Consider the following 22,963-nt stretch of genomic DNA (forward strand, 5'->3'; position numbering starts at 1 on the left):
AAATGTAGGTCTAGAGTTTAAGCGGACATGACAGTGCCCTGGAATATACGGTTGCTAAGTGGTTTACTTACTGCTAGGTGTGACTCTGCTGCCCTGCATTGAGCTTTAACCACTGTGGTGTGCTGAGTCTCCTGCAGAGGCTCTTTATGTGCATGTTTTTGTCCATGCCACAGCAAGTACCTGAGGGTACTTTGTTTGACTTGAGGAACTAACCCCTTTGCAGTCAGACTGGAGATGTGATATATTTGGATCACGTTGGCGAGTCTGCCTTGTGCTTAGTGTGCTTAGTCAAGTGGGCATCCCTATCTGGATATTTCTGAATTGTTGTAGAAAGTGAGTGGAGTATCAAGTGTTTTGCCCTCACTAGATACAGCAGCATATGTCCTTACCAGGAACAAATAGAGCCCTTGAAGCCGTCTGTTTCCAGTGGGCATACTCTGGTATGCTACAGTCTGTAGTTTTCATATGGTTCCACTTTTGTAGTGATTCATTAACATGAAACAGTGATTTTAAATTAGCCCCCTTTCCTGTTTTGTGGTTTTCATTGTTTGAGAGTAGACATTATTCAAGGATTTTCTTTTGCTGAAAGGGAAAAAGAGAAATAAAATGTCAGAGATGGCAATGGTCGTAGAGAACAAAGTAAACATGAAGGCCTCAAGATGGGCTAATGACGGTTTTTGTGCTTGCTGTAATTTCAATTTTCTGTGCTCGCTCGCAGGTATCCTGGTTGGAGGACTCCGGTCTTTCCTCCAGGTGTGCTGGGGACAGTCTCTGAGCTGAAAATGTGCCACAGTGTCTCACGTTCTCACTTTGACAGCACTTGTTTGGTGCAGTCACTGGTTTGCCGGTGACCCAGGAACTCTACAGTGTAGAGTCCTCTAGTCGCCTTCTGCTCGCCACAATGAAATGCTGACCACCCCATGCGTGTTGTGGAGCCTTTGAATATGTTTTTCCTATTCATCTCACAGATGTTTTTGGAAGACTAAAATACACAGCTACCAGCACTGTGCTGTGCATACTGTGTACTCTCTGGGTACCCCACGTCAGACTGGTATTTTTTTTACTGGCCATGGTACTTGAGACATAGATTCCACATATTCAAGGATTGGTCATTTTTCAGTGTAGGAGAAATTGCACCCGCGTGTCCTCCATGTTTAGAAAAGTGTGTCAATTGTCCAGAGGAGCTTCATGTCTAAGAAATGTTTTTCCAAGATGTCTTTGCCCTTTTATTTTTCCCCTGGAAGAAGGATAACTGGGCAGCATATCCTCATAGCATTTCTCTGTGAGAACACTTCTTGAACTGTTATCATATTATACATCTTATGTGGTGCAGAACTGTGGCCAGTGGTTTTATCTGATTTCATGGAGCTGTATCTTGTTTGTTAATGTATGTCACAGTGCGTTGTGATCTACTAGTTTGCTCAACTTTGTAAAGTCAGGGGCTTTCTCCAAAGTTGCTCAAAGTATTTTGAGTTGAACTTTTTAGAGCCTGGTTTAAAAGTAAGAGATAAGGTTATCAAAGAGAGATTTAAGGACCCATTCTTTTGTGAGCAGTTTTTAGCTATGGACTCAAGTATTTATCCATTGTATTTCATGTACTTTTATTTTAAGAGTTGAATGTAAGAAACCTTCTTTGGAAGTAAGGATTTATAAAAAAATATATATATATCTGGGATTTGTGAGAACTTTAGAGCAGAGAGGTGAATGCAGCCCTTTGTGGGAATTTGTCAGCCAGTGTACCCTGGGGTATGGTGAGTGAGGCAGAAAAGCCTTTTGATTATGAAACCAATACAGGTGTTGCCAGTGGGGCCCTTCGGATGATGGAGCATGTGCGGGTCCGAGAATCTCTTCCTTCTTCTCCAAGCACATCTCATCCTTGTCTGAGGGGGAAAGTAAGAAAGAAAGCAAAGGTTTTCATTGATGATTTTGTTCCTTGTTGAGCATAGGAAAATTTAAAGAATATAAAGGAATATACAAACCAGCTCTCGTGAATCTGCTCCCCAGAGATCGCTGCTGCCATTGTTGTCTTATGTCCTATGTGTTCACTGTCTATAAATTGTCTAGAATGTGATGCTGTGGGTAGGTCTCCAGGTCTCTCGATGTAGTTGGACTGGACATACTGATACTTATTTGGCTTTCCTCATCTCACACTTTGCCTTTCATCCCATGGCCCCCCAGTGTTAGGATGAGACACACACATGAGATTGTGTCTACCGTGAAGAGGCCTGGGGATGCCGTGGTGCATTAGTACCATTTTGATTGTCTTTATAGGGCAGCTGTGGTTTAGTACTTGGGGGAACGGCATGAAGCTCACAATATCTTCCCATTTGCATAGTTGCGGTGTCAGCAACGGAGATGAGCAGGGTCTTTCCACTTCTGTGTGTCATTTGTCGTTCCAGGGGAACAATGGGGAAATGAGACAGCAGGATCTCTAAGGAAAATTTCCAGATTCCCAGATGGGAAGAAGGTTCTGAGGAACAGTTAGTGTGGTGGGGAACTCCATGTGCTTCCACAGGAAGCAGGGCAGATGTGTTCCAGTTGCTTCTGTCCCTGCAGACTACATGTACGAGTGGCAACACTGATTCTCTTGCCATTCACGAAGAAAGAAAACATAATGAGAAAACATGAAAAGAAAAGATCTCTGAGCTCACAGAGAAATTTAACTTTATTTTCTCTGATTTAAATTCTAGATTTAAGCCCTATATTATTCTAGTATTAAAGAACTTTTTGGTAATTTTGAAAATAATTTTTTACCAAGAATTGGAGAGCGTATTGCTTTAGTATGCAGTGTTTCTAAAATGTATTGCTATGTGTCTGTCTTACTCTATGTATATGTGGGTGTGTTTGAGTGTGTGTATGTGTGTGAGTGTGTTTGAGAGATAGACAGAGAGAGAAACAGACAGATGGACCAACAATCAGACATACAGACAGAAAGAGAGATGCACACATAGAGATTATCATTTCTGTTTGTTCTTTGGCACTGTCTGTTTTGGGTGGTAGGAAATCTTTTGTTATAATTTAAAATATTTTATGATCCCTTCATAGTCAAATATTTATGTTTATAAAGCTGTTACAAGTATAAAATTTCTTCACCAACACTAACTTATGATGTGATTAAATTCCACTGTAATATGTGATCACATAAAGTGACCTTCATTTTCCTTCAGGGAAAACCATTTGGGGGCAGGTAAAATGATGGCGCATTTAACAGCCAATTAATCACAACGAGAAAGGTTGGGGAGAAGATGACTTGAGCATATTTTGATACAGAATTGGTGCAGATAAGCCAACAGAATGAATCATATGAAGATTGTATCAGAGGCAATGTCGAAGGCCAACTTTCTTGGGGCCAGCTCAAGAAAGTGCCAAGAGAAAGACAGAAACGTTGCTGGCCCAAGATATTATTAAAATACTGATGACTCATGGAGTGTATTTATTGAGTAGAAATAAAACAAAAACCATCTTTGACAGGGTAATGACTTAAAATAAGTAAATAAAAACTGGTGGGCTCAAGAATGTTTCAAGGAAAAGGAAGCTAAGATTTCTTTTTCTGATGTGCTTGTGATAGGATTTCTGAAGAGCCTGACTGTGTCCTACTTTTGAAGCATTTGAAATGAAAGTGGAAATAAGCAATAAAACAAATGAGCATTATTCAGGTAGCAACTATACTGGAGGAGTTTTTGTATTCTGTAATAGCTGTAAATAACGAAGATCTCTTTTCTTAAAGTCTTTATTTCATGTTCATGCTGTATGTGTGCTACTGTGCACACATATGTCATGTGTATAGGGTTAATGACTGACTTAATGCGTGGCGATTAAGCTCAGGCTCCCAGGCTTGGCAGCAAGCTGCTTTACCTGCTAAGCTATCTCTCTAGTCTGATCTCACTATTTTTAACAATTTTCACTGCTATTCTTTTGAAGTCAAATTTGTTTTGGTTTTTGAGGAAACTCACTGCCACCTTACCTCAGGTCATGAGTTCCTAATGTTTCTTTCTCTTAAAAAAAAAGAACTAAAGAAATAATTCATGTTCTGATCACTTTTGTCTGGATCTCACCATGCAACTTTCCACTTAGTTTATAGACCTTTCATTGTACTTAATCTTTTATCTTAAGGGAATGAAAGAGGTGTGTTCCCCTTGTATTTTTTACCACAATTAATAATCTGGTCTACATTTTAAGGATTTATTACAAAAGGATTCCATCACAGATGAGGTTTCATGAAAAGAGGCCCAAACTAAAGAAAAGCAGGGTTATTTATGTTATGTTATTGAGGTAGGTCTTTTAAAGCCTTTACACCAGATAAAAGTAGGAGTGGTCATATAATACTTTAGTAGATTTTCAGGAAAATTTTCCAGATAAAACCATTTGTGACTATCAGCGGAGAGAAGTTGTTAATTCGACTTTGACATTGAAGCAAAATGAAAATGGCTGGCATGAAAGACACAATGAGGAGCTTTATGGCATTTGTAAGGGAAGATTTATTATAGTCCTCCTTTTTGTGGCTAGTGCTGCACAATCCTGGAACTTTTCAAAAGCTTCCAAGAACAACCCTGTTGAACCTCGTATCCCTCACATCCCACCTAATCCACCTTCCTCTTGGACCTGTGCATTGCAGGCAGTATTCTCTTTAGAACAGTCACCCTGAGAATCTCTTTTTCCTCTCTTAGATGATACAGGGCTTTTGGGTCTAACTCTCTTTATTTCTACTGTATTTTTTTTAATCTTTAGAGGTTTCTGACCCCTTTTAAATGTAGTGATCTACCCTCTGTGTCCTCAGTTTTTAGTCTAAGCCTGGCATGTGTTAGACATTCACAAAGATCTGTAGAACCGATGGTTGAGTGTATGTATGTGTCAGCTGCTTGCCAATTGTTCCTGGGTATGGATTGAGTACTATGATCTTTTTAAGGTGTGCGTGGTAGTCTGTGGCTATCAGTTGCATAGATGATATTTATATTGGAAAGTCAAATATTGTAAGTATTGATTATACCTTCTGAGACTTATGCCTATTAGACCCTTTCCCCCTTGTATTACTTAATCCTAAAAAAAGAAAAACCTCAATGGCACAATCCAGTATGTAACCTTCCAGAATGAGGAAACCTATTCCAAAGGCTTAGTAACTTCAAACTTAGCAGTAGAGTAAGGATATGTACCTGGTAATAATAGACTGCAGACCAAAGTCTCAAATGTAGGATATTTGAATTATTAAACTACATATGTTTGAATATCGTTTGAAAACTCCTCTAAGTATATTAGTTTTGAATATAGCAGCATGATTTCATTTTTAAGTTTTTAAGCAAGTTGATCATGAAGTGTCCATTTATAGCTACTTGTTCCTGACCCATCTGTTTTCCATCGGAATTTTTACTGTCATAGCCTTTGCCTCAGTGGAAACTTGTATAATGCACATGGAAGAGAGAGCTATGTAGAGGCCAATGGATGTCCAGTGTGGATCTCTGGTTCAGGCAAGGAATTGAAGCTTGACTTTTTTATTTTTTAAAGCAATCTCTTTTTAAATTTTCTATCCAGTTTTCATACCTAATTTGTTAATATTTTAATTAGCATACAAAATGAAATTTATTGTGGCAGTTTCCTGCTTAACATTCCACTTTGTTTTCATCCCAACTTTTTTTTTTCTGTATCCTCCTCCCCTTCTTAATGGTCCTCTTCTACTCCCCAAGTTAATCATCAGTCCACAGATTCCAGGAAGCTCATTGATGTATGTTGTAATGAGGCTGCTCATTTGTTCCCGGCCACCCAGTATTTAACCGAAATAATCACACAGAAACTGTATTATTTAAATCACTGCTTGGCCCATTAGCTCTAGCTTCTTATTGGCTAACTCTTACTTATTAATTTAACCCATCTCCATTAGGCTGTGCATCACCATGAGCAAAGTTTCAGCACATCTGTCTCCGGTGGTGGCTCCATGGCTTGTCTCTCACTCTACCTCCTTTCTCCCAGCATTCACTTTAGTTTTCTCTGCCTACCTAAGTTCTGCCCTATCAACAGGCCAAGGCAGTTTCTTTATTCACCAACACCAATCATATTCACAGCATACAGAGTGGAATCTTACATCAGATGTAGGTAGGCTGAAGATGGTCCTAATACCTTTGTTCCAGTCTAAGTTGTTTCTGGGCATCCTCCTCACTTGTCTTGTGGCTTGAAGTAAACACAAAATCTTCCATAGTAAACAATTGTGGCCTTCTCTCTTTCTTTATTCTGGTACCGTGACTAGAATCAAGCCACCGAGCACCATTTCTAGGTATTGGACTAAAAGAAAAAGAAAACTTTTCACTCTCCTTAGAGGTCTTGACAACTTTTAGTATGTGGACAGAGGGGTGACTAACAATTGGCTCTATTAACTGCCAGGTCTCTTGGCAATAGACTGTTCTCAGAAGGGAGAAATGAAAGGCAAGGCTGATGTCAGCCATGTCTCCTGCTTCCTTAGGAATGAGAGTGCCCAAGGTCAGCAGTAGTGTGGAGCACCTCTACGTCTCTCTTGGAGGCACTATGTCACAGATGCTCCTTAACTGGATCTGAGTGTCCTTCTACGTGCTTCTCTGTTTTATGTGCTGCTTTGGGTTTCTGTTAGCTTTGTTTTACCTAGTCAAGAGTTAGAAGCATGTGCTCTAGCTTTTAAATGTGAAAACTGAATTATTAATAGTTTCTGATAAAATATGATCCTCCGTTTCTGCTACCCAAAGCAGCACATTTTCATGAAGTTTGGACTTCACTAATTAAATCTCTTTTAAAGTTCTTGACTACTTCTGGCTTTTTATTTCTTCCGTCATTTATGACAGCTATTTCTCCCATGGAGCAAACCAGCAATGTGCAATCTCACTAGATTATATGTTTTGTGCTTCTCTCATGTTCAGTGTTTGCTGCCCATGAAAAATTGATGTTATTAATTCATTTTCAACATTAATTCATTAAGTCATAGTGGCCATGGTTAGGGCATACCACCACCCTTCATATGTTTTATTGTAATGCTCTCTCTTTGTGTCTTTTTGTGCCAAAGTTCACTAATAGTAGCCTTCTATATCCCAGTATCAGCTGTTTGTTCCTTGTCCTTAATGGTATTGGCTGGAGCCATCCGAACTACTTGGACGTACTCATGAACGGTGAAGTGTCATCATTCTACTTCAGCCGTATTTATTATTGGGCATTCTAACAGACTTGCTTGTGTTTCAGAACTTGATCCACACCTTTGAAAGGGGATACAGTGTTAAAGACTGAGCCAGGACAGAAGGGTGTCCTGCAGCTTAGGTAATGACTGTGACATTGTGGATGCATTAGGTCCAGTTTTCAAGGAGCAGTGAACCAGTCTTTACTTTTCTCCTCCTGCTTGCTTGTTTACTTGTACTCCTCCCTGCCTCCTTTTCTGCCTCCTGCAATGTTGACATCTTCAGCAGTTCCATAGTCATTACCAATATCTAATTTCTGGTTGGTTCTTATTTCAAAATACCTTACTCTGAAACAATTTTTCATCTACAAAGTTCCCCACAAAACCAATGAAAAATGGCTCAAATTGTATAAATAGTATTGAGGACTTTTTCTTGTAAATGAAAGAATTGAAAGAATTCATAATGCCAGGTCTTGTAAATGAAGTAAGAATTATATTTGTAACATTAAGTCTTTGTGAACAGATTTTCTTTTAAGGTTGTGGTGGGGCAGGAGAGCCTTAGTTACAAACTAGTGATTAGTAATCATGAAACTGTCCGTTAATTAGTCATCATTTCTGATCATGTGGTGGCGAATCAGGTGGCTTTAGGAAAAGCTGTCTCAGTCTGGGATGGTTGTATGATAGGAGGAAGTATCTTAGCCTCAGAGAACATGCTCAATGATGCTTTCTTTCTTCCCCTGTCTTTAGATGCTTAGAATGATATGTAATTTTGTATTTCATTTGAAGGTAGGATGTTGTTAAAAGCTGGCGGTCTATAATATAGAGTATGGTGGGGAATTACATAATACATGTACTACATAGAAAAAATGCAGGAATGCCACAGCCTGATTACTATACCAATAAATTTAAATGGTAATAGATAGAAGATTTAATTAACTGTATTGAATTATCACAAATCAGTGTTTTTGCCAATGAGTTCCCAGATTGGTCATTTACATTTTTGCAGTGTGTGTGTGTGTGTAAATATAATAAAATCTATTTTCTGGACTTTATGAAAATTAAGATAACATGAGACTGATGACTCCAAATACTTTTCAACAACACGAGTTGGAGTTTCTTTTAAAAATACAGAACGGACACACACACGCACACACACACACATATTATACATATATAATTTTCTCAGGTCATGTAAAACAAGCTTGATAAAACTTTAGTGACCCATTGTAGGTTTTTTTAAAAAAAAGGAACCACGCTAACAAAAAAATAAGGAGTTATTTATGTATGTACTGTTAGAGCCTCTAGATTATAAATTATAAAATGTTCCTGTTTATGTTTTAAAGTTGAATGTCTATATAGCCATTGAACAAGTTAATTCTTTCTGTCCTCTTTCATCTCCTGTGGTTCAAATACCCAAGATTAGTAATCACTGACTTTATGCCTCTGACTTATACCTAGCAAGGAAAACTTACAAACATTTGGGAGTGATTAAAGAACAAAGACACAAGGGGATGGAGGCAAGCATTTTAGAAAATAACGAACACTTGGTTTATCTTAATTGCTACCATATTCATTTTTTCTTTTTCTTTCTCATGTGTCAATTGGGAGTTTGATGGAAAACTAACCCTCTCACCTAATAATAAGACTTAATTCATTGCAGGTTTTCTAAGTGACTTTATGTTTTCTCTAAGCATGGGTCTTGAAGGTCTTTTACAGTTGAGGTTGAACACACTTTGTTGCTTTTAGAGTGGAACAGTTTGCTTTTCATCTCCTAGAATGCATGTCTTAACACCTGCCATCATTTTAATCTGGATGGATGGGCAATCATGAGACAGCCAGGTCAGTCGTAATGGTTCGACCAAGAGCAGGCTCGCACTTGGATCAGGTTGTGTTAAGCAGCCCTGCAGATGTGTTCCAGATAATGAAGAGTTCTGTACAGTGATAGTGAATCTGAGATTGCCAACTTCTGAGTCCTTAGAAATGAAGTTTCACAGATAGTGTGTCTTATGAGACTGTTTGGTGCTTTGCTTAAGGATAAAGACATTATGACAACACAGTTCATGCCTTATTGTTCCCTCTTTATTCTACTCGGCCCTTTCTCCAGTACCTACTGTGTGTTCTCTGTTCATCATATGTATCTTTAATAGTGTTTTAGGAAGCAAAGCACCCATGGGTACATATTACACAATGTCTTCTAAGCATGTATTGTTGTTGTTTTTATTGGGGTTTTTTTTTTGTATTCTTGTTTTCCTGTTGTCATTCAGTACAGATTCCAGAAGAAAAATGGGAGGAGTAGCATGATTTTTATTGACAAAGTTATTGTTGAAAATAAGGTTTTACTTATTGCGAGTTGAATTACTCTCTATACTTCATGTGTGTTTGTTTTCTTGAGGCACTTGCCCCTGTTCCAGCCCCCTACACATATCAGCACACTCCTCTCAGCTTAGAAAGAAGTTAAAACTAAGAATTAAGTTAAACTAAGTTAAAATTTAGAAATCAGTTTCTCATGCATGTGCTCGTGTATGTGTGTGTGTTGGTTGAGTTCTGTCTGGTGACTGTGAGCTAAAGAGAATGTAAAGTCAATTGACAACTCAGTTTTAAATAAGTTTGTTTAACCTTTTGTGTTTTAGTTGCTTCTTTGTTATGTAGCACTGGTAGATCAGGGCCTTTCAACATAGTTTACGTCATAGACTTAAGAAAGAAGAGTAATTGAGATGATAGTGCTATCTTTCCTCATAAAATATATTTTAAATCATGTTGGAATCCCCAGAAGCATGGGAATTAGAACGGAGGATCCCCACATTTACTTTCTATCTTGGCCATCTTTTTCTTATCCTGTTGCCATTTTATTCTTTTGAGACATTTCATCCAATCTGTTTTGGCTCCTCTTCTCATGTTGTAGTTGTTGTAATGAAGGAAACATGCTAGAATGACCCAGGAAATTCTGGCAATATCTGTTTCAAACCCCATCTTAGAGACATCTCATTCGGAAGTAGAAGAGACCAGTGAAGTCAGAGACTCTTTGGCTCATTGGCTTGGCTCTCTCTTCAGGGCAATTATAAGTAAATGTTCTTCCATCCCATTTCCTGTCACGTCGTCTTTCCCTCTGCTGTGCCCCTGTGAGCCAAGTGGTAGCCATACTCTGAAAAGCTGTGCTCCTAATGCTTCTAGCCCCTTCTCTCTCCTCTGCCATTCTCTTCTCTACCGTGGGGCAATCGTGTGCTATGAAAGTATATGTCTTCCTGCACTCTCTCATGGCGGATTTCCCCCATGTTCCTGGGTAGAAAGAGCACCCTGCCATTTGTGTCTAACCTTTATATTTAATTATGCTTTCCACAGGTTTATCCTTCTCATTAAACTGTAAGCCTAATGAATAAAATTACATCATTTTCTTTGCTCTTTTTCAGTTAAATAAATACATGGATAAAAGATAAAATCTAAATTGGTTAGGAATGTGTATAGCGAACATTATTTTAAATGGATTCTCACCTTGAGATCAACCTACTTTTAGGTTCATGACTGACTCCTAAGCCTCTGCTTGATATATACAGAATTTACTTGAATTATTATAGATTCCCATTAAAGGTTACATGCATATATTTACCTCTCTTCGTTCTTCCCTTGTACAGACGGAATCTCACTAAATTGTCCCTGATCTTCAGTCACATGCTGGCAGAAATTAAGGCAATCTTTCCCAATGGCCAGTTCCAGGGAGATAACTTCCGGATCACAAAAGCAGATGCTGCTGAATTCTGGAAGAAGTTCTTTGGAGACAAGTAAGTCAGAATGTAGACCCATCAACCTGGTTCTCTGTGTTGTCAGCTTGTTTCTTGACCATACAGAGAAAGCATTCGGTATTTTTCATAGGATTTGATTCTCTTCTTTTTCCTTCAGTGCTGAGGATTTGAGCGAAGACCTTGTGTGTGCTGCTTGAGTGTTTTCCCACTGAGCTGTGGCCCCCAAACCTTGATAACCTTTGTCAACAAATGTGTTAGTAATGAGACATATAATTTTTGTTGTTAGAGTCAATGTCAGATTAGACAGAATTTGTATTCTGAAAGAACTTATTGTGTCAGTTAGCTCTGAGAAGCAGACACATATAAAATAATTCATGTGTATAATTTCTTATCATTTAATACCTATATATGGTACATAGGAATATTTACCTTAAAAAGCATAAATAGGACTGCGGAAATAGCACAGGGAAAAGTGCTTATTGTGTAGGCAGGGGAATACAGCTTGAGCTCCCAGTATCCACATAACTATTGATGGGCATGGCAGCCCACCCGTAACACCAGCATGCTGAACATGGAGATGGGGTTTCTAAAGCAACTGACAAGCTAGATTAACTAAGCTGGTGAGCCCAGGATAATGTGAGAGACCCTGCCTCGCATATTATGTGGAGAGTGATTGAAAAAGACGTACTCAGTTTATCTCAGGCCTCCTCTTGTATGAATAAACACATATGCATCTACAGATACAAACTTCTACACACACACATGTACAGACATGCGCATATACATATACCATAGACATGCAAAAAAGTGGGATATTAGTTGTGTTACGTTTGTGCTGTGGAATATTTAATGATTCAAAGATATTACATTCTTTTATGTTGCATTCATTCGTTGAGCACGGTAAAGCTGTGTTATTTTGACTACTTCAAACACCTAATTGGTCTAAGAAAGAGATGAATGTCCAATAGTTAGGCAGAAGAGAGAAAAGCCAGGGCTGGCAAGCAGAGAGAATAAATAAAAATCCAGGGAAAAGAAGGCGGAGCAGCAAGAAAAGGAGGAGAGGAGAACTCCAGGGGCCATCACCTCAGCCACACAGCCAGAGCAGGAGGAAGAAGGAAAGAAAGGTATATAGAATAAAGAAAGGCAAACAGCCCAGAGGCAAAGCATAGGTAAAGAGAAATGAGATAAGTTAAGTGAGAAAAGCTGGCTAGAAAGAAAGCAAACAAAGGCTAGGCATTCATAAGTTAGAGTACGTCTCTGTGTATTTACTTGGGAATGAAGTGAAGTAGCGGTCCCCAAGATTTAAAAAAATAATAAAACAAAAGAAACAACAAACCAACTACAGACCTCTTTTTAGAAGAGATATATGTTAGATTTAGAAAGGATCTTTAAAAATGAGGTGCAAGAGCCTCCTATTTCACCCAGCAATCCTTTCTGTGTATTGTTCACAAAAGCCCATTAGGTTTAAACAAAAGCTGTGTGACCAGGTGCATCACAGAGCTGCCAAGTGAAGACCATAAATACTTCTTACTCAGATATACATGTCCATGAGCAGGTTAACGTTGGGGTTGAATGTGAGGATTCATCATAATTTATGTAACACTTGGTAAACTTTGGGGATCATCCGTCAGAAGTGAACAACGGGAGACAAGTGACTTCCGTGACTTCCTAAGGTTTCCTTTAAAAAGAGCACCTTCAGATGCTCTTGCTGGAAGAGGACACTACCCAGTGGAGAGGACGCCTGATGGCTTCCACATTGATGAGTGTTTGAAAACTGGGTAGCTGTGCCTGTCTGTTACATGAATTGTGGAGTTAGACAGGTAATGTGTGGGCTATGCCTTGAGCTGCTCAGTGCTCTCAGAATGGTGACTGTAGCATTGGCTTAGGCTTTGTCCTTTCCTTTCTGTCATGAAAAGGTTGGTTTCTGTCGCTACTACCACGACTAGACTGTACATACTCAGAGTAGCGATTTTAACAGGCATAGAACATTCTGGTTCCAAAAATATATTTTGGTTTGGTGCTTGAGAAAGGTCTTACCATGTGTCTTAGGCTAGCCTAAAACCTAAGGTCCTCCTTAGGCTGCTTTCCACATGCCGGGATGATAGGTGTGTGCCACCATTCTTGGTGTGACTCCAAAAAAATCCTGTTGTTCACTTCCTATATTGAAATGAAAGGAGAATATACCATTTTATTCCAGTGGCATGAACACTGTGTTGTAGAAATCCAGCTCTTCATAACATTTCTACGTCCATTTACCATCGAGGGATTAATAGTTTCATCCTCACTGCTAATGTGAACCGCAGGAGCGGAGAGCATCCTCATGAAATATGGATGAGCGGCGCACAGCAGCGAGGCGAGTTCTGGAAGAGCGCAGGCATTGCAGCTCCCGTGTTAGCACTGAGAGCCCAGGGCACACGTGGTGACTTTCAAAATAATTTTTCTCTTAAAGCTTCTGAAAATGTATAGAACAAGTTGTTCACGGAAATTCAGTTTGAAAGCTGACAATTATGCTTTGTTGTACAGCACTTTGTTAGGAGGTTCCTAAGAAATGGCAACTGTGCTCATGTTTTTGAAGAGTCATATGTACTTTGCTGACACCACACAGCACGGTGAATTATGAGTTTTAGACACCTTGGGTCTCCTTTGCTTAGCCACAGACGCCAAGGGGCTGCTATTGTTTAGAACTGTTCCGTCAGGAAATCACTTAAGCTATAGTCCAAGTGCTGTCCCTGCCCGCAGTCCTCCCTTCGTCCACTGAGTCTGTGACGTAGACAGGCTGAAAATGGCCTTTGACACCTTTGCTTTTAGGATGAGCATACAGTTCCAGGGTGCTTCCCGAACTGATTCGAGAATAAAAGTAGACTAAAGCCATTTCCTCATTCTCAGTTGGCTGTTGTCCTGTGGTTCCCTGTGTCTTTCGAGTTCATGAACAGTGCATGAATGGTGTGACTTCCATGGACTGAATTCTTTCTCTTCATCATGTTCCAAATAGCTCATATTTACTTGGTTCTCATCTTAAAGAATCCCTGTCATTTATCCTTTATAGTGATGATATAAGAATATAGTTTCATTTAATCTAAGCGGTGACATTACACTTCAGAATAGCATTGTTAAAAAAAAAAAAGACTTATAATAAGAGGTTGTTTCTACAATCAGTCAGATTAAAATTCTGTGATTTTATTCTTAAAGACTGTTGTTATGGTTTCCTTCCGTGAAGGGATAAGGTCATCTTTAACAAAACTTTTAAGATTGCTGTACATAGTTTAACATGCCCTTCTTTGAAAGCCTGGGAAAGAGATTTTTTTGTTCTTTTGGCCTTTTCTAGGTAGCTGCAGTGCTTTCTTAGGAAAACGACAGGGCAAAACTATTTTTCTGTTGGCTTTGGGCTGTATTTGTGCACTAAATCTTTATTCTAAAAAAAAAGGAATCTTTAATTTTTTAAAAATTCATTTACATCTACATTAAAATCTTAATGAAAAAAGAAAAAAAAAGAATGAATTAAAATAAAAAACAAGCCATTCTTCAGAAGACTTCATGATACTCACACATTAATTTCATTTCAGACCTTATGAAAACAGGAATAGAAAAATGGCTTTCAGTACTGTATGCCTACTCTCTGTCTGGGGCTCAGCATAGCAGCCAATAGGCCCTGTCTGCCAGAGTCTCAGTAAGACAAAATGGGCATGACAAAAGGAATAGAAAATCCTGCACACTCAAATCTTTATGCAAATCCATTTAGTATTTTAAAAGTTTAGTGTTGCCTTTACTTCCTTATTCTCTTCACCAGGATGTAATAGAAACATGTAGGAAAGTAACATTATTGAATAAATGGATCAATATAAGTTACAAAATGAGACAGTCAGACCAAATCTTCATATTCTGGAATAATCTTTATAATCCGGGGGCGGGGTGGACCCATGCTGGTAATTCAGAAGCATTTTCAGTCTGGCACAGGTCCCATCTCACACAAGTGCATAAATGCCTAGGAAAGTGGGCAGAGAGGAGAAGAAGGCAGGTGAGAGGGCAGGGGAGGGAGGGAGAGAGGGAGGGAAGGAGACAGCATGGGAGGGTCAGGGAGAAGAGGACAGGGGCTAAAGTGCTCACACACCGTGGAAGCTGTTTTTCTAAGCAGGACCACTAGCCATTAAGATTTTACCAAAGGTTCCCGAGCAAATTATTATGCAGCACCAAGTCTTTCACTTCTCTTGGGTGTTCTTTCTCACTGTGTCCATTACCAGTTGTTATGTTGAAGTTTCGACTTCCCCTGGCTTGCTGTAACAGCCTTGTTGTTGGACCGTCTGTCTTCCGTAACAGCTTCTGAGACCAGTGAGATCTGTGGGAAGCAGAGGCAATCACTCCAAACATTGGCCAGAACTGCTTCAGAAATACTGGGTCTGAGATCAAGTCCAACACCCCAAACTTCAGGTTTTAGGAAACGTTAGCTGATCTCTCTTTCTCCTTCCTTCCTCCGTGCTCTCCCTGCTTCACCCACTCTGAGCCCCCACCCCAGATCAACTGCAGAGAAACATCTATGCCACAGTTTACCAGTATTTCCCCTGCGCACTTCTCTCTTTTCACGCTTCACTCTGCTAATGTCCCTACCACCGCCTGTGTGACTAGTCACCCATAGTGTGCCCGAGCGCTTCGGAGATGTTCCTGACAGACTTTATCTAAAGTGTTTTCCACATCCATATTGGTACCCAGGTTCCTATTCATTCTTCTAGTTTACAAGGAACGGTGATACGTTCCTGTTTCCCAGTCGAGGCATTTCCGAGAGACTAGACAGTCCACTTGAAGACAGGGACTCCATTAACTTTGTTTTTGAGTGCCTTGGTGTATTGTCTCAGAATGTGTGGGCACTGATACTCATTAGCAGACTGTGTGCATGTACTGTTTTTTACTATTTTATCTAATCATGTGGATAATTATCATCCCTTCATGAAGCTTAGTTTCTGAGCTTCATGGAGTCGCTGTAGATGCCTCAGCAGAGTGTGTCATTTAAGCTTTTATGAACATTGTACATTTAATTCACAGACAGGGAGCAGAGGATTGTATGGCCCCGTAACCTGTATGAGAGAAAGCCAAACAAACAGCTTGTTTCCTCAGGGGAGGAATGCAGTGTAGATATGAGGTCCTCTAGTTCCTGTGGGCTCTGACTGCAGCACTTCCTCGCTTTGTCCCCGGGGACACTCCTTGGACAGTCCATGCATCCCTTTCCTCTTGCCTAGTGTAGACGTGAGGTCGGGACAATATCTGTTGTCTGGTGCTGCTGTGAAAATTTAACAGGTTAGAAGCTGCCTATAAGAGTATAATATTGTCTGGCGCATAATGAGCCAACTATATTGTGAAGTAATTAAACAATTTTTTCTTTGATCTTACTTCAAATATATATATATATATATATATATATATATATTTGGTAGTTTTAGAATTAGTATAGTTAATCTTTGACTTTGATGGAACTTCCACATCTGGCAATCTAAAGCAAACCAAAAAGAATTAAAAGTGAAAATTGAATTGTTCTAAGATTATGTGTATCCCTTTGTAAAAGTGAGTTAAAGATAAATGATCTTGCTTGCTCTGGGGAAAAATGACCTTTTTACAGCTGGGTTTATGGCCTCTGCCTTTGATTTCCCAGGAAAGCAGTATGGACTTTCTTTGGTTTTCCGTACTTACTTTTCACTTTTAATAAAAAACAAGAAAAACTTATTTCTTTTCCTCTCCATTGAGTAATATATATGTTCTCTAGGCTATTAACTAGATCTGTTTCCCGTTATAGAAAAGACAACCTAGTTCTCTAATTAATAGAGGGAGTACACAGTTGAAACTGGGGACTTTTACAATGAAACTATACAACAGGTTCACTAGGAAAAAATTACCTAAAAACTGAAATATAAACGCAAAAATAATTTTTTGAATCAGCTCCTATTATTGTCTAAACAAATTATAGTATTTTATGTCAACAAAATAATAAAGCTTAAATACAACTTAAAGGATTTTTTTGCTACTGTTGAACTCATTGTCTAAAATTCAAAAATACAAAATTGTAACTTACTAATGATAAGCAGTGTTTGTTCAATTTGGGATACAGGATATAAAATGATAAATGCTTAAAGTTGTTATTTTATCATTAGAAATTGCCTACTTACTATGAGTAGTAAATAAGCTAATTTACCAGTGGCCATGGACTGAAGCATGAGAGGAACATTGGCCTCCAAGGAGAAAGCATATTGTAGAAAATGTACATTTATTAATAGAGTATCTACTCAGCCTCTTCCTGGGGATACAGTAGTGGGACTGACTTGCTGTGGTGTCGGTTAGTTCAAAAGAAATGATTATAGGAAATTCAGCATTCTGTAAAGACATTGTCTTCTCTTTTTTCTTTATTCTACTCTTTACTTTGAAATATGTGTCATTAAGCATAATCTTATTTTTTAAAAAGAACATATTTAAAGAGTAGATCCAGATTTGCTAAACTTATAAATTCAGCCAAACAGAATAATGATTTTATTATGTCCCAGTGATTCAGGCCATGTTGGGCAGAGGATGTTGTGGCATTATTGACCAATGATCACCTGAACTCCATAATATTCAGAACGTTCTTGGTGACTGTGGAATTCAGACAAGGGAACGTGAATTCTGCTCAAGCAAGGACTTGCTTGGCTCAGGACTGAGCATGCTCAACGCTGCTGGATATATATATATATATATATATATATATATATATATATATACATATACATATATATATATCCATCACTATACTGTATTTTGAAACCTCTACCTGTTGCTTTCTTTGCACTTTTTTTTCCCCTTATACAAAGCCACACTTCTAAAGCTCGGTCATTTGTGTCCCCAAGAAAAACTGAAAGCCATTGACATTGGTATGTTTTAAGTGGAAGAGGGTTCAGTTTATGTGCTAGGTGGATCATAGTGTATGCTGTGGTTAAGAAATTTTAGCAATGATCTTCAAATCTTAATTGTATTCTTCATTGCCAACTTCCTACTACTTTTCTAGCATGGGATATTACTCGATGTTTTCCATTTTTATGGATATATAAATTGTACATATCCCTTACTATACTGATTTGTGTGTTCACCACATGCATAACACAAATAAAATGATATATACAATACAAGAGTAGCGTTGATATATTCTTCACATCCTGGAAGGGATCATATGTGTATACCCTCTAGTGCCTATAATTGCCACCTACACATGCATTTTATTTAAATATAAAAAATAAAGTTCGTTGTAACATCTTCATACATGCCCATTGTAACTTTGTTCAGCTTTGCCTCCTTGCTCTCTCTTGTTTCCCCACTTCTCTCTTCTCTCCTGCTGTTCTTTCTATTCCCCCATGTCTCCCTTCTGTTTCCTTTCTCATCTTGCACATTCCCTCTGTTTCTCTCTCTGTCTCTCTGTCTCTGTCTCCAGATGACTGGAGAGTTGTGTTTATTGCCCATTATAAAAAATCTGGGTGTTTTTTATTTAATTCCAGACTCTACATAACTAAGAGCCCCACTGTGTGTGGGTAGCACTTGGCATCCTCACAGAGAGAATTAAGGCTCAAGGAACACATTCAAGAGACAGCTGATGCTTTCATCATTGCATTGCTATGAGTAAAACACATCTTTTGTGTTGACCCAGAAACTTGGAGACTTCTGCCAGCATCCATGGAACTGGTAACTAATTTCCTAGGAGCTTGGAAGCTGAGCAGCATCCCAGCCTCTGCAACACCTTAGAATCACTTTTGGCTGGTAGGAAAGCTACTCAATTTTATAGCAAAGTAATTGATTTTTTTTTTCACAGTCAGCATATGGAAATATATTACTGACTGCTAAATATTCATTGCTGGCTGCTAAATATTCATTTTCTATCTCGAATGTTGATTATTACTGTGAAGAATAGTAAGTAACTAATATTTTCTCTTTTCTTTTCTTTTCTTTTCCTTTTTACTCTTTGGGGGGCCCCCACCCAGATTCTAAATAATAGGTTTATTTCTAGCCAGCTTTCTAACTTACATGGTCCTGTCTGTAACTACTTTCTTGCCTCTGGGCTGTTTACCTTTCTTTATTCTATATATCATACTTTCCTTCTTACTCTTCGGCTGACTGTGTGGCTATATGATTAGCCCCAGGAATCTTCCTCCTCTTCTCCTTTACTTGCTCTTCTCTCTTCTTTTTTCGAATATTGATTTCTCCTGTTTACTCTCTCTGCCTGGCGACCCTGCCTATTCCTTTCTCCTGTCTAGATGTCTTTGCATCATTAGACAAATATTCCACAGCATCAATAAATGTAACACATTTTAAACTAACATTCCACGACATAACTTTTTCTTGTTTAGTTCTAGTTTTGCCCTTCTTTCTGTTACTTTTAAGTATCTGCAAAATATGAAGCCTAAGCTGTGCTTCAGGCCTGGAATCTTAGCTCCTCAAAAGAGTAAGGTAGGAGAATCACAAAATGAGGGCATGCCTGGGTACAGAGACAGTTAATGTCCAGCCTCAACTACTTAATGAGACCTTATCTTAAAGTAGAAGTACCTGATGGTGTACCTAAATATGCTCAGTATGTGTAGTTTCTCCAGTAAAGGTCTTAGAATATTGTTGGGTGCTTATTTGGTTTGCTTTTATGCTTAGACTTCTAAGGCTTCACTCATTGCTAACTGACTTGATTGGCCAGTATTGAGAGATTTAAGAGAAGTTCTGTTTTATTATTGACTTTTTTGAGTGTTTTTGATACTGAGCTCATTGTTGAAAGGAAGATCATTTTGAAGCATTCCACAAACTTCTGTGGAATTAATCTCTACTTTTAATGTGTATTTTTTTTTAAATTTTGCTTAATCTGACCATAGCCGATCAAAGGCAGCTTGCTTTGAACATGAACAGTTGTATCCTGTGCACCTTCCAAATGTTAATGAACTTTCTGAGGAAGTATAATGAAGACCAGTTATGCTTTAGGAAGATGTGAACAAAAGCCCACAGCTTTAAGAAGAGAGTCTGCTGTTCTGTGGTCCATGAAGAAAATGGAAAAATTATATCAGGAATTTCAGTGCATTTTTATAAGTGGTGTTTTTTTTTTCAGTTTCTCCTATTCCTTTCTACCAATAAACATACTTCCAAAGTCAAAAAATAAATATGAGTGTTACTGTGATGATTTAGGGTTCCCTTTAGTGAGTTCTTATTCTCCTGGTTAATAAAAACAACTGAAAAATGAACTTGAAAGTATTATGACCATTTTATTAGCATCTGAGAGAAAAAACAATAGAGCAGGCAAGCTGAGGATTCCACAGCTGCCAGGAAGAGAGAACTGCAGAAGAGGAAGACAGAGAATCATGCCTTATACCTTAGGGTCTAAGGAAACAGACAGGTTCAACCATGGAGGTCAGCAAGCAGCCGCATTGAAGAATGGAGCGGGTCATGTGTAATTCCGAGAGTCAAAATGTCCAGAAGGTCATTGAAAGAGACTTTTTAATAATAAAGGAAAAAGTCCTCCTCAGAATAAAGAGCAGGAGTGGGTTAAGCTATGCAAGCAGAAGTTCCATGAATAATGTTATGGTGAAAGTGAAGGGAAATAGAAAGATAGAATTTCCTTATTTCTGCAAATGTAGATCTCTGAATGTAGATCTCAGACTAGAAATGGGGTAATTGTCCACTCCACGAAGAAATGCTTGTCTATGCTACAGCAAAGTGTCATAGGCTTTGGCTAGGAAGAAGGCCTATCACAAGTGGTGTCTGTGACTTTTTCTGTGCAAGTTGAGATGTAGTTAGATCTAAGTATGAACGCCTCTAGTTACCATGGTTATATCCTGTGAAGTGTGAGTGGTCCTGAGGCATCTATCAGTGATGCTGATGTGCTCTTTCTGCCCTGCTGGAAAACAATTGGTTTTCCCTTATTGATGGAGCAGCAGAGCAAAGATAGCCCGATAAGAATCTATTTTCATATCCTTCAAGAAATGTAGTCATTACCAAAAAGATTGGATTTAAGTAATAACTATTTATAAGAATGTCAGCAGGCCTAGGAATCAGAGTCCTAATGCTCTGCATCCATAATGAAAAAAATAAAATCAAACCAACAGACATCTTCTGAATACCCTGTTACATTCTGTACAAAGCGAGCCTTCACTTTAGAAGTGCTGACACTGAAGATCTGTTTGGTAAGGTGATTATGCTGCAGAGTTATGCTGCAAAGTCCAGCGAAAACTTTAAAATAAGAAATGGACTAATACAGATAGGATAGATTATCTTCAAAGCCCAAATGACATTACATATGGATGGACTAGAATCAACTTTCCAAACAACTATCACCGCATGAAAACTAACAAGCAATAAAAGTCTTGATTTATTATTAAAAGCCTGTATTATCTATTCTCATGCTCTCTTTTGATATTCAGTAGTGACTTTAATGTAACACTCTAAGAATTAACTTAAATAATTCAAGTTTAATGTTCATGGCTAGAGGCATGCATAATGTCAGGTAATGAAGTTTCATGAAATGAACACACCAATATAAAAACATTCTGAAGAAGGTATCAGCATGTCACCTGATCCTCTGTTGGTCAGAGCCCTTGCTTGCAGCAAGTCCCATGCAGTTCAACACCCTCCCACCCAAGTCTCACTTTGTAGTATGATGGAGTCACTAAGAGTTAAACAGCATGTCTTGTATTCCTTGCCAATGATGTTGGCTCATCTCTCTGTTGTGCTCATGGAAGTCCCCTATTCTTGGGTGCAGCAGTGTTTAATTTATTTTTCTTGTTCCGTTATGTAAGTATTTATTATATTGTGTGTGGTATCTGAATGTCAATAAAGAACTGTTCTATGCACCTCTTCAAAGGATTTATGCATTTCTGATGGTTGTATTTGAGTTCCGGCCTTCATCTTTAGTAGGCTCCCCAGCATTCCGCGAAGCTCTTGTTGTCAGTTCTGGCCATGCCATGCTCCACCTTGCTCCACACCCCTTCAGCACTTTCTAATGGCTCTCAGCCCGGGAGAGTGGACTTTCATCAGACTTAGGTTGTCTTTGCTCTGATGTCCAGTGAAGTTAAGCCTATCATTGTATGTTTATTCGACATCTTCATATGTTGTTTCCTTTTCATTTGCTTTATAGCGTCTGCTCATAAACAGCCCCTCCTCCATTCATTGTTTACTTTATGCTTTAAAATCCTTGGCTCAAGCCAGGAGGTGGTGGCACACACCTTTAATCCCAGCACTCGAGAGACATAGGCAGGCGGATCTCTGTGAGTTCGAGGCCAGCCTGGTTTACAAGAGCTAGTTCCAGGACAGGCTCCAAAGCTACAGAGAAACCCTGTCTCGAAAAACCCAAAAAATAAACAAACAAACAAACAAACAAATAAATAAATAAATCTTTGGCTCAGTTTAAATTTTTTGCCTGCTCCAAATGTGTGCAGATATCTTTCTGTGTCTCTTCTAAGAAAACTCCATTTCATTGTTAGGTTTAAAATACCTCAAGTTGATTTTCTAAAAGAATACTAGTGTCTGGTGATCAAGATTTAGTTCCTTACCTACTTGTATCCACCAGCCTTCATAAAAACGTATCTTAAAAAAATGTACTTTACAAATATTTGGCCTTATATATAAGAAAAAAAACCCTTTGTGGGTTTGTATTTTTCGTTTTTTTTTTTTTTTTTTTTTTTTTTTTTTTTTTTTTCTAAAACAGCAGTTTTTCCATCTCTGTTTGCCTATCTGTGTCTCATTGCCACTGTGTTAATGTGAAGGACATAAGCTTGCTTGTGTTCTTTGTAAAATTATTCTATTTAATCTTGGTTATTAATAGTTTGCTGTGAGGTTTCGAATCTGTTTGTTTCTACGGCAGCAATGCCCTGTGGACTTTTGACTGAGGTTATTGAATCTATAGATCAATTTAAGGAGAAGTGACAACCTCATAATACTGAGTCTGCCAGCCCACTGGAAGGTTATATATCTCCTTAGGACGTTGCTATTTCTGATTCTACATGTGCATTGACCTTGCTCTTCTTCTGTTAGCTCCCTACTCCCAAGTGTTTCATATTTTCAGATACCATTACGTCATACAGAATCTTAGAGTTTTAGACTCTAGTCCAGGTTTGTAATGCTATTTCGAGAA

The 22,963-nt window shown here is 38.6% G+C and overlaps 1 protein-coding gene across 3 annotated transcripts in view; it reads left to right on the plus strand.

The window, feature by feature from the left end:
• The window catches only part of Cblb (Cbl proto-oncogene B), a 178,388-nt gene that overhangs the window by 74,601 nt on the left and 80,824 nt on the right, over positions 1–22,963 (plus strand). For all 3 annotated transcript variants that reach the window (XM_050163448.1, XM_050163449.1, XM_050163450.1), the window contains exon 4: positions 10,753–10,899. In XM_050163448.1, the coding sequence (XP_050019405.1) occupies positions 10,753–10,899 (147 nt within the window). The remainder of the gene's footprint in view (positions 1–10,752; positions 10,900–22,963) is intronic.

This window comes from Alexandromys fortis, unplaced genomic scaffold, assembly GCF_014885135.2.
Source record: "Alexandromys fortis isolate MF-2015 unplaced genomic scaffold, M_Fortis_MF-2015_v1.1 scaffold_131, whole genome shotgun sequence".
Classification (NCBI taxonomy): Eukaryota; Metazoa; Chordata; class Mammalia; order Rodentia; family Cricetidae; genus Alexandromys; species Alexandromys fortis.